General features: G+C 49.6%; 1 protein-coding gene across 2 annotated transcripts in view; it reads left to right on the plus strand.

The window, feature by feature from the left end:
- The window catches only part of SAMD4A (sterile alpha motif domain containing 4A), a 224,930-nt gene that overhangs the window by 197,566 nt on the left and 14,725 nt on the right, over window positions 1-12,639 (plus strand). For both annotated transcript variants that reach the window (XM_021102232.2, XM_021102246.2), the window contains 3 exons: window positions 4,076-4,194; window positions 8,429-8,630; window positions 10,196-10,322. In XM_021102232.2, the coding sequence (XP_020957891.1) occupies window positions 4,076-4,194; window positions 8,429-8,630; window positions 10,196-10,322 (448 nt within the window). The remainder of the gene's footprint in view (window positions 1-4,075; window positions 4,195-8,428; window positions 8,631-10,195; window positions 10,323-12,639) is intronic.

Below are 12,639 nucleotides of genomic sequence, written 5' to 3' on the forward strand. Positions count from 1 at the left end.
CCAAGCTAGAACCGAAAGGCAGGCAGAGTCTCAATGGGAAAGATTTGGTCCTTGAGGAGGCGGAAGAGAGCAGTCCAAGCAGAGGGAGCAGTGCGTAGAGGGAAGGAGGTTGTTTGGACTGGCTTTCAGGATGAGGCTGATCAGAGACATTGAAACTTCTGAAAAAGCAAACTGGAACCTTGCTTCCTCTCCCACACCCACTCTGAGCATTGAGCCTCCAACCTGCTGGAGGACAAGTTAACTTCCAAGTGGCCTATGAGGCCTCCTATCTGCTGATCCCAAGAGATAAAATGAGTCCTCCAGCTACCTCTGTTGGATGGTGCACTGGCTTCCTCACTGGTTCCTGCCAGCCCTGAAGCTGTGGCCGGATGTGCTCCCTTCCCTGCCATCATGTGTGCCCTCCCTGGGCATCCTAGCTCTCCTTTCTGTGTCTTTCCCCTTTTCCTCCATGGAAACTCCAAGCAATGCGGTGCCAAGGTGGCCCCACATGGCTCATCTTCCCTGATTGCAGTGGGGGTTGTGGAGGCTTGCTGACAGGAGTCACGGGCAGAAAGGGGCTCATGCCCTGCCTGCCTGTCTTGAGTCAGAGCAAAGGGGCCTGCACTCTGCTTTGGCAAGAAAATGTTGTTCGAGCCTTCTTATTACTTGAGTTTGAGAAAGAGGAAAGGCGTTTAAGTCATTTTCCACACCTCCGGTTACTCTTTGTGTATGAAACATGCCCTCCCAGTGAGGCCCTGTCGAGGCCCAGCCTCCATCCTGACCAAGATGTGCCGGGAGACAGGGCTCCCTTTCCTAGCCGAGCGTGCTGTTTTGTAGCCCACGGGGAGGGAGGGTGCTGACTGAGCCAAGACACCTTCCTCCCTTCCCAGGGACAGAGGAACCAACTCCTTAGAGCAATAAAAGGAAGCATAGGAAATTTCTTTCTTTTTTTTTTTTTTTTTGTCTTTTTGCCTTTTCAAGGGCCGCACTCACGGCATATGGATGTTCCCAGGCTAGGGATCCAGTCAGAGCTACAGCTCTGCTGGCCTACACCACAGCCACAGCAATGTGGAATCCGAGCCGCGTCTGCAACCTACACCATGGCTCATAGCAACGCCAGATCCTTAACCCACTGAGCGAGGCCAGGGATCAAACCCACAACCTCACGGTTCCTAGTTGGATTCATTAACCACTGAGCCACGAAGGGAACTCCAAAAAGTTCTGAATCTTTTTTCTGAGGCCAGTCGCTTGGTCTCCTGGATTATAAGCCCAGGCTTTGTGCCTCCTCAGCATCCTCAGAAGGTTCTGGGGAGATGAGCTCTCGCCCCTCTCTGAGCCTTGTAAACCAGCCACACAAATGGTAGGACACGTCTTCTTCCAGACAGACATATGGGTCTGGGCCTGACAGGGACAGAGGACTCAGAAGTGGCTGACTGGCTGTGTCTGGGTGTTCTGGAGTGTGGAATCTTCTTTCCCCTCCAGCCCCTGAGGAAGCTGCTGGCAGCCCAACCCAGAGCGGCCGGGAGCAGGCTGAGGTGAGGTGTCAGCATCTCAGCCTGCAGCAGAGCTCCCACGACTGAGTGCTATTTGCAGTCAGGAAGGGAACCAGCTTTCAGAAATCACTCACTGCCAGCCATGGCCTAGCTCTTCTCCAGCCTCCCGGCTGCAGCTCCCAGGGCTGAGAGAGGCCACACACAGCCCTGCTAAGGGGTCTGCTCTTCTCTGCAGCCTAAATTACGTAAGCCTGTTGGCCAGGTGTTGAGTGAGTGATCTGGCCTCTCGGAAGGGGTGTAAACACCTTCTTCTTCTGGGATGCTCTTTGGCACCATGGGAAATGTCACAGATAAATGAGTGTCCCCAGAAGCATTTTGAATGCACATCTACAAAGTGAGCCATTTACTCCTTTGTCACTTGGAAACTCAGGCTGGCTCCTGTATCAAGACCAGCTCAGTATTGTAGTTTTGAGACCTTGACGTCATTTGTTGGGGTTAAAGGTGATGGTTGAATGCTGCCACCAAGGGCTGGTCTGTGCAACAGAAGCTCCTGGTGAGTGTGTCCTGTGGGCACGTGGTGAACTGTGACCAAGAGCCAGGCATGTTCTGAGTACTCTACATGCCATTCATTTGGGATTTCATTTAACCCTTACAACATCCCTTTGAGGGAGGTATTATTATCCTGAGTTTTAGATGGAGCTGAATCTCAGAGGAACTTGCATAAAGATGTGCAGGGATTCAAAGAGTTCGCTTGTGGTTCAGTGGGTTGAAGATCCTGTGATGTCACTGCTGTGGCTCAGGTCAATGCTGTGGCGTGGGTTTGATTCCTGGCCCAGGAACTTCTAAATGCTGTGGGCACAGCCAATAAAAAATAAAATAAAATAAAATAAAATAAAATGTTCAAGGATTCAAGCCCTGCCCATTTGCATCCAGAGCTGTCCACTGACCCATCAGGCTGGACCTTCCTCCCCAAGTTATTTTGACAAGCGCACCTGCATCCTGTATCCTTGCTCAACATGTGGCTGAATAAGCTGGCTGAAAGCAGACTCTGTCCACTCCTGTCTTTGTTATCTCAGTAGAAATGCCTGCCTTTGTAGTTTTCAGAGGTACGTGTATATAGCTGGATGCGTGGTGAGCATCACCAGCAAATGAGAGGGACCACGGAGAACCACATCCTCACCTGTTAGCCTTGAGACTATCCGCCGTGCATCTTTAGGGGGATCAGCACCCTTTTCTCTAATGGGCCACTGAGTGCCTTGCAGAGTGGGGGTGGGGGCAGCATCTGTCCTCATCCAGCAAAGGTCCCCCAGGAGGAGGGGTTTGCAAGGAGTCAGTACCTTCTCCACAACATGGAAAACATCTTTTTGCTTTTGTTCACACAGCTCTCCCATGTTTAGATCCTCAAAGAGTAATGTCACTAGAAGAAAATTAAGCCGTCATTTTTTTTCCCTGTTTAAGAAATTTGTTGCCTTTATGGGAAACAGTCTTAGAGTCTGTTACTCTAAGTAATCGTTTATTGCTATTTATTTCATGCTTTATTGACAAAACTATTTGTGTATGGAATCTCTCACTCTCATCAGTGAGATCTGGTGGGATTTAACCACAGTATGCAGACCACAGTCTAGGCACTTGACAGGACTCCTATGTTGTGTGTGTGGTCCTCACCATCTAGAACACCACATGTTCATCTCATGCCTGCAGCAGAATTCCCAGGACACTTGCTGGGAATCCTCTCCAGATCTATTAAATCAGGCTCTAGGTGTATGGAAGGGGGTCTAGGAATCTGCGTTTTTAACAGGCTCTTGGGGGAACCCTAATATAGCATGAATTTGAGAGTCCCCACCTTGAGGACCCACAGCCCCATGTAAAGTCCCTCCCTGGGCTGCGCTGAGGACAAAGGCTGTGCACAGAAGAACCCATGACATAGACGAGAGTGCGTTATGAATGGGGCAGTAGGCAAAACATCCCCCAACACCAGTGTTAGTAGAAAAGACTCGAGAAGGTGTCAGATTGACCCATTTTCCTAAACCTTAGGCAAAATTTAGGTGAGGATGGGTTCCCTGGGGTTGCAGAGTGCGTGGGGGCACCCCTAACTGGAGATGTGTGAGCAGAGCCCTAAACCACAGAGAGTATATACCACATTGTCTAAAGCCCCGCAGACCACTCCAGGGTCTAAACACACACCATCAAGCAGATTGATTTTTGGAGTAGCTTAGCATTTCCATTGATTATGAAAATGCAGGGGGGCTGCAAAAGCCAGAGTAGTCAACAATCAATTGTGCAATTCATTCTTAGTTAATAGAGTCCAGAGTGGAGTCAGGGGAAAGGGGAAGGTGGTTATGGATTGGCCAGAAAAGCAACCCAAACCAAGGGTTATCAAAAGCTTAATGCATGTACCTTACCGGGCACCTCCAGTGTCAAATAATGTGAATTTTCATTGCTGGCAGCCCCCAAATGCAACTGACTGCTGTTTGGACCAGGTTGAAAACAGGTGAAGAAAAGGCAACCGCAGAGACTCTGATGTTTCCCCCTTATTAATTGCATGTTTCTCCCTCTAATGCCAGGCTGTGTCACCCATTAAAAAGTCCTGTTTGTTTTTGCAGGCATTTACAGAGACACAGAAAAAAAGATTGTTGTCATGGAAACAGCAGGTGCAGAAGCTCTTTCGGTCTTTCCCTCGGAAAACCCTTCTAGACATATCAGGATATCGACAGCAAAGAAAGTATGTTGGGCTTTCGTTCTTTGTAATGCACGATGGTTCCTGTACCTCACTGCTTGGGTTCTCAGGGCGGGACCACGCAGGGCACCATTCTTTGTCTCCCAGTATGCCCTGTGTCCAGATCACATTCCTTAAACAGGTGGGGCTGGGGAAAGGCTGCAAAGGGGAAGGATTCCCAGAGGAAGAGCTAAGTGTGATCTTTGACAGCTCAACTGACATGGCCAAAAGGACAGTCTCAATCCGATCAGCATGGAGGGGTAAGGGGTGTAATTCAATGATTGCTTGCCAAACTGTGGTTTATCCACATAAGGGGTCTCAGAGAGGACAAAAATGGATGGTTCTCTCTGCACCCTAAGTGGTAGTGTAATTTTTTTTTTCTCCCTTCTTGCTGCAGACAAGCTAATTATAGTTGGTGGTAGGGTGAAGAGCCCAGTGCTAGTCTATTTTGGTCTAGCTGCAATCTAAGAGCAGAGCAGTACCATTCTTGATTTTTCATAGTACTTCAGCTTCTCAGATGCAGTTAAAAATAAGCCTCGTTGTACTTTAGAACCCATTACCTTACTCTGTTTTTAAATTGAGGAATCCAGTTGCATATTAAAGGTGAATTGCACTGACAATCTGGAGGAGGAATCACAGGGAGGGGTGGGGGAAGCCTTGAACAATGACAGGGAGTTTGGGGGAGACAAGGGCATGGTGATGCAGACGTGCTGAAAAATCAACATTGGATTTTACTTTCTTCCACATGAGCAGATAAATTGCCATTTTTTTTTCACTTGCACCTAAAAAGTTCTGAATTCATTTCACCATGCATATAGAGAAGCCCTGTCTGTGTTGCTAAAATGTTTGGCATTTATTTGCATAAGTGTGCCTTGAAACATCACTGTTTTATATTACCTACGGGAGATAAGGCCAGTTGGAATTTGTGAAAAGTCTTCATTAAAGATTAATGTAAAAATTGAAGTGTTATCATATTCCAGCATAAGTAACACAGTTATTTATTAAACAAACATTTAGCATTTACTTTGTGCCAGGTGGGTATCCAAGCACTTAAGAATATTAATGCATTTAATCCTTACAACAGCCACATGAGGTAGAGGTGCTATTATTAACCCCGATTTACAAAGGAGTTGGGAGGCAGTGGCTTCAGGATTTGGACGAGGCAGGCCAACACCCACTCCAGAGTCAGTGCTCTTAACCACCGCAGATGCTGGACAGCCCTCTGGATCTCCAGATGATGTGCAGAAAAGACAATTGGGCAAAACAATACTCTATTGCCAGCTCCCTGCCCCCGAGCCTCCGGGCTCGGCCTCCCCGAGGGTTGGGCTGGACCCCTTGTGCACCCTGAGGATTCCTGGGGGCCCAGCTGAAAGGCCAGGGAGGCTCCTCAGCCTTCTCTCCTGGGAGAGGGGGCCCTTCCCAGCCCTCCCTCTTCTTGCAAGGGCAACAATAGCCCTGCAAAAAAGAAGGAAAACCCAGACCCCTCTTGCAATAACAGGCCCTCATGAGACAAGTTCCAATTCCAAGAGGAGGAAGGAATTCACAGTTGATGATGAAGATGGAACTTGCAAGCTTTTGCTCCTCCTCTGCAAAGTGCCATCCTCTGCCTTTGCCAGCCCTGCTTTGCCCTTGGTCCACATCAGAGTTCCTGTTAACCTTGACTTCTCTAGAGCGTTATTAACCAACACTTGAATTGGCCCAACCCAGGGTTTGCCAGGTGGGAGCCCTGATGGACGTCCTTTCATTGATTAGATAAGAGTGAATTCAATCAGTGCTTGTGGATGTTCAACTGGAAGTTGCTAAAGCTCCAGAAAATAATTTGTTCTCATAAATATTACCTCTGGGATATTTTTATGCTATTAATTTACTTTGAAGACCTGCTTTTCCCATAATACAAAGGTAACTGCAGCCTGGGCCCTGCTTGAATTATCACAAATCCCAAATTAATTGGTTCTTATTAATGTTATTTTATCAGCCTTTTCATGCATTTCAAGGTAATGAAATCAGTTCGTTAGATTTAGGAAAGCAGAGAAAGACACAGATGGGCTGAGCAAGAGAAAGAAAAATGAAAACTTACTTTTGCCATTTTGTTCTCTCTCCAGAAAGAATGATTATTTCATTAAGTCCAGTGATCTTAAGTGACTTAGGCATTCACTCTGGTTACCAGCAGTGACAACCCTCAACAAGTCTGGCTTTGTAATAACCAACTAAAGGCAGCACAGTGGGGTCCCACCATCATTAGAAAGATGGCCTAACCAAATTCTCCCTCCATCCAGGTCATTCCCAAAACACTCTGGGCTCTACCATCAGCTCCATGAGTCCTAACGTTAGGAGTCTACCTTTCTCCCATGGCTAAGTGTCCCATAGCAGAGTCCCCTGCCCATGTTATATTGCTTAGGAAAACTGTCTTGCCTTCCTGGAAGCACAGATCACTTTAGCATCACTCCTTGACTGCTCTGTTTTTGCATATGAAATAACTTTTAAAAATCCAACCAAAAAGGAAAATGAGCCAAAAAGCTATCTGCACTAAATAAGGAAAAATCTTAGCAGAATACTGAATCATCTACCAGGTGACCAAAATTCTGAGTCCAAAAATTAAACAAGTTTTCATAGTTAAAAAATAAAATAAAATAAAAAACACCACGTGATCCTTGTCTCCACCTGTCACCTTGTCCATACTCCAAAGGAGGACTCTCCCATTACGTGAAATTACTCCTATTCCTCTTGCCTCAAATTTCTTCTTTCAAACCAAACATTTTAAACCTTAGCAAAAGAAGGAGGGAAGAGAAGGGAAAAGTGAGAGGAAGGATAAGATAAACAGAGAGACCCAGACCCTGGGAGTCGATGAGCCTCTGACCAGAACTGGGAACCCCTTGGCTACAAAAGCCTGGAAAGAAGTGGAAAAACACAAGCCCAACAATCAGTTGCCACCAGTTCACTGTGGAATTCTCTTCCCCGCCCCCCACTTCCTTGGAAATGTAGGAATTCTGGGGAGGAAAGAAACATTTTCTGAGATAACTGTACTGATGATGCTCCGCCCCCTCCCCTCTCCACCGCCTCCCCCCACCCCCCGCCACGCAAAACTCTCTTTTTCCCGGGAAATAACTGTTTGGCAGCAGCCCCCTCCCCACCTTCTGGTTAAACTACGTCAGCCCTGTCTCCCAGAGTCTCCACACAGGCTTGGTGCATACCTCCCCTGTGTGACTTGCCCCTGTGCAAGGCAAGTCTGTTCCATCTTGTGGCCATTGGAGGTAAAGCATTTCGATTTAAAAAGCAGTGAATGACTAAAGCTGACTCTTCTTGGAAAGAATGTGCTGGTTCCTGAAACCCTGCTGGCTGCCGTGCTCCCTCCCTGCTGCAGGGGAAGAGTTCTTCGGCGCTGAGGTCATCAGACCAATGGGAGCAGAGTGTCCAAGCCTGATGCCAGGGGTCCCCGGCCACCTCCCTGCGCAGACCCAGGCGAAGCGTGTAACCAGGGTCTTCATGCAGGAAGGGCCTGAGACACCGGGAACGGTCACTGTCCTGGGCCCAAAACGCTTGCCAACATCATCATCTTCATCCTCATATCCCTCGTCTTAGCCTGGCAGTCTGAGCCCCCAATGTGGGGTCTGCTCCTCTATTCGGAGAGGCAATCATGACGGCAGAGACCGAGTCATTCATTCATTCAACCTGCATGTACTGCCAGCAGCCTATCCAAGCATGGGCCCCTCGGGATTGATGAGGACAGATGCCGTCTTTTTTCTTGGGGAGCTTATGCTCAAAGGCCACTTCCTGCAAGTCGGCTGCCCACCCAGACCTGAGAAACAGACTTTGGTCTGATGGAAGGGGCACTGGTGCTGGCGCTGCGCTTTCTTGCTGTGTGGCCTCAGGCTGGGCCCGTGAGGGCTCAGGGCATGTGACACAGCGGAAGAAGGAGATCCCACTGGTGAAACTGGGCTCATATTCCAGCACTGCACCCTAATGGCTGTGTGACCTCTGGAAATTATTAAGCTCTCTGTTTTACTTCAGCTGTAAAAGGGATAGAATGCCTGCTTCCTCGGGTTGTCAGGAGGATTGCAGAATCACCGTAGAGTCCCAGTGCTATTAGTGCTCAGATTAAGCTGTCATTTCAGTCATAGAGCCCTGACCCCCATAGTCCTCATAACTATCAAAATGTGAGCCCACCCCAAGGAGGCACCTAGGGGCTGGGAAGGGCTGAGGATGACTGATGGCCTTGGTTCTTCTCTGCTTGATTTCACAGTCGTGGCTTTGGACAGTCCAACTCACTCCCGACGGCCGGCTCTGTGGGCAGTGGCATGGGCAGACGGAACCCACGCCAGTACCAGATCCCTGCCCGGAATGTCCCTTCCGCCCGCCTTGGCCTCTTGGGCACCAGTGGCTTCGTCAGCTCCACGCAGCGCAACACCGCAGCCAACCCCACCATCATGAAACAAGGAAGACAGGTCTGCTCCTCCCCGGGGAAGAGGGTGGGCCAGCCAGGCTCAGGACATCTCAGCAGATAATGACCCCAAGGCGAGGGGAGTGGCCTGGGGGTGGGACCCTCCACCGAGGACAGTTGTCCCTGTGCCTCAGAGGCTCTTTGCACCATTTCACTGGGGATAAAGCAAGGCCGTGGTGGCACCTGGCTTCCCAGGGATTTCTTTAGGATGCTCTATGACCACCTTAACGGTGGGGGTCCTGCACATGGAGCCTGTAGGAAGAAATGCAAGACCTACGGCTTCTTTCTTTTCTAATCAATTTTTGTTGAAGTATAGTTGATTTACAGTGTTCTGTTAGTTTCAGATGTACAGCAACGTGATTCAGTGTTATATATTCTCTTTCAGATTCTTTTCCCATATAGGTTATTACAAAGTATTGGGTAGAGTTCCCTGTACTACACAGTAGGTCCCTGTCGTTTGTCTATCTTATGAGTAGCAGTGTGTGTATGTTACTCCTAAATTCCTAATTTATCCCTGCCTCACAGACCTAGTTCTTCTTTGCCTTGATCCTTGACCTGTCCCAGCAGATCCCACCACCTTCCAGATTTGGCTTCCAGAAGAGCCTGAGCATTTAAGAAGCTTTCTTAGCCTTTTCATCTGAGGCAAATAAGATCCCAGCTGTGGTAGAGAAGCCACAGGAAGGAGCCTGAGAGAGGCTGTCAGAGGGAGAGTTGAAACATTCCCAGTCCATCAAGGCCAGGCTGCCTAGGGGTTCTTGCTGTGTGGCTTAGAGCTGACCTCTGTCCCCTGGCTCCTCGACCCATTTGTCCCTTCCCCCACCCCACCCAGCACCAGCTTCGTGGGGATCTGCCATTTGGGGCTGGGGTCAGAAGAACACAGGTGGGTCTGAGGTTGTCATGAGAAGCTGAGGGTTGACAGCTTGGTTTAAAAACAGGAAATAGGCAGGATTCACTCCCCCAAGGAAGCAGCACAGGGTAGGAGAAAGCCCCCACGCCCTGACCGCTGCAGGAAGCCCCCACACCCGTCCAAGAGGAAATCACCACTAGGACACCCGCGCCATAAGAAACACACCAGCTGAGTTGTGCCAGCTTGTTGCCAGCTGAGCGTTCTTTTTTCTCCTCCTCGCTTTGTAGTAAATTGTAAGAATCTCAAAAAGAAAATCAAATGAGAGCCCTGAAATAGTCTTCATTGCAGACATTTATAGAACTCCCCCCATTTCCTAGAAAAGTGAGAGGAAAAGCAAAGGCAACAGAAGGGATAAAAAGAGTTTTGGAGGTAGCGAAGGAGATGCATGTCCAGATTAAGCTAAGGCTTCAAGAGGAGCCTGGGGCTGAGGGCTTGGGGAGGGGAGGGTGTTAAAGAAAATGAATGGAATCTAAAACCCCCCTCCCTAAGTAAGCCGACACATGGCTCAGGCCTATAAGCCCTTTTCCAGAAGTTAGCAGAGAGGTCTCCCAAGGGATTTGCCTCCTAGATTCTGGCTGGTGGCCTGGTCCCGTCCCCCGACCCCACCCACCCCCCGCCCACATGTCTGGACTAATGGTTTCCCCTTTCATGTTTCTCCCCAGAACCTCTGGTTCGCCAACCCCGGGGGCAGCAACAGCATGCCAAGCCGCACCCACAGCTCAGTCCAAAGGACCCGATCGCTGCCCGTGCACACTTCGCCACAGAACATGCTGATGTTCCAGCAGCCAGGTAGGGCCCAGCCTGCATCTCTCACTCTCCTCCCCCTTGACACAGTGGGGAGGCCAGTCACCAAAATAGATGCCCCAGTGAACCCAGACGGAAAGTACTTCGCCTCAACTCTCACTGTGCATTCTTTTGAGCTTATAGAAGCCTTTCCTTTTTTAAACCGTGCCTTGCCAGCATGAATGGCGGCGGGTTGGCCGGAAGCCAGCACTCGGAGCCCCAGAGCTGATTGCGATCTGACGGCGATGGGGGATGTTTTTTATCCTAGTCATATTTCTAGGTTGATTAACCCAGAGGTATCATTGGAAGGCTTTCAGGGGGTGTTGGGAGGGGTTCTGTGTGTAGCATGTGTGTGGTTGGTGTGTACGTGGGGGATGTGTAGACTGTGAGACAGAGAAAGAGAAAACTTGACAGGGGTGATGCTGAGAGACCTGCCGCTGGTCTGAGAGCACCTCACACACATCTTCCCTTTACCTGGTTAGACCAGCTTGGTGCCCCCTGTGTCAGCGTCACCTTCGCCCACGCCTCCTCAAACAAAGCAGCCTACAGGTGCTTGCCCCTCTCTTTGTGCAGACGGTGACCTCTTCAACTCCATGAGTAATATAAAGCCCTCAAAGCAATTACGACACCTGTCTAAATGACCATCTAGGCGGGCAGAGCAGACGTGGGTTGCAGCTGGAGGGAGATGCCCGCCCTAGGCGGTAGAGGTGCTCTGTACAGTGCCTTGTACAGGTGTGGGGGGAAATGTCACTGTGGCCTGGGTAGGCAAGGAAGCTTCTTGGAATCACAGGTGAGCTTCAGGGAGCAGAGGTGAAGAGATGGAAAGAGGAGGGAGGATTTGCAAGCAGAAGGAGCTAAGAGAACAGGATCACAAGGGTACCAAGTGCCAAGGCGAGTCCCACAGTGGCCCTGTGCAGCAGGTGGGGGTGGGGGTGGGGTTAGGCTGAGTAGACCAAGGAAGCTGGAAAGATGTAGCTGATGATAGGACCCTGAACCCAAGGCCCAGGAGCTCAGATCCCAACTGCTCTCATTGGGGAATCAAAGGAAGATTTTGAGCAGGGATCAGACAGGAGGAGGGGAGGCCACCGAGAGAGGGGAGGATGCTGATGGCAGGCGCAAGATGTGTTAGGAAAAGAAGGCATACCCACTGGTCCAGATGCTGGCTTAAAGCTGCTTCTTGACTTCTAGAACTCTACCTGTTTGTGCAGTTTTGTCTTAAAGCTCCCTTTCTTTGTTTTAATAACTTGCTATTTTTCTTCCTGAAAATAAACATTTGAAAAAAATTTGAAGGCTGTGAAGGCCTTCTCCCTGGATCATTTAATCCCAGCCTCCACTTTCATGCAGAATTACATATAATCCATTCCCAGTTAAAAAAAAAAAAAAAGTTGAACAATATTTGAAGACATCCTGGGCATGAGATCTTTCACCGTGAACAAGCAGTTCACCCTGGCCTCAGCCCAGCACCCTGTTGCCTCCCAGGAGCCTAGCATAGCCATAGCCAACTGCTCTCCTCCAGTCCTAACACACGTGTACCTTCTCCATTCTCTCCTGCCTCCTTCTCCCTGCCTGCCACTCTCTTCCAAGTCCACAGTCATCCTCTCTCTGTGGCCCCCATCTTAGCCATGCAGACCAGGCCCACTGGGAAGAGCCAGGCCATCCCTGGGAGAAGAGATGTTGGGTCTGTTGATATGGATCCACCTGCACTATTTCCCCTCTACTGTTCCACAGCAGCGCCCAACGGTTGGCTTATGCGCAGGCTAGCTATAACCTCAAGATGCTTCCACCCTCATCCATGAAGCCTCTTATGCCCATAGTTAAACAAATGACACCAAAGGGCTTGTGACTGTCCCCCTCGCCTCCCCTCCCAGCCCGCAGTCCCACCTCCCAGAGGCAGCACTTAAACTTTCCTGTTGTCCTGGTCATTACCTGTAAGTCTCTCAATCATGTTCTTTGCATACTGGACTTAGAATACTGGAACTCTTGGTGGGTGGTGTTTATTGTTTTAATTAACTTCTTACCCAAGCATGACAAACCCACTTCCAGCACGGCCCTGATGAACCACAGCATTTCTAGTAACCACGGCACGCGGATAGGGCTGCTCCATATTTCCTGATTGTAAATACCCGGGTTAGGGCTTGGCAGGAGCCACTCCTAATCCTCCTCAATGCCCTTGGCCCAAGTGGAGTGCCTCCTGGGAAATGACCTTGAACAATGAGTCACGGCATGGCCATGACCCCGGATCCCTGGCTGAGGGGGAAGGAGGCTATAGAAAATGTCCCCACAGGCACAGAATGTTCCTCCTCAGCCTTTGTGTCTAGGGCCT

Source organism: Sus scrofa, chromosome 1 (genome assembly GCF_054392235.1).
Source record: "Sus scrofa isolate SSC_HxYL_T2T_F1_AM1 chromosome 1, Sscrofa_HxYL_maternal_Yorkshire_Landrace_v2.0, whole genome shotgun sequence".
Taxonomy (NCBI): domain Eukaryota; kingdom Metazoa; phylum Chordata; class Mammalia; order Artiodactyla; family Suidae; genus Sus; species Sus scrofa.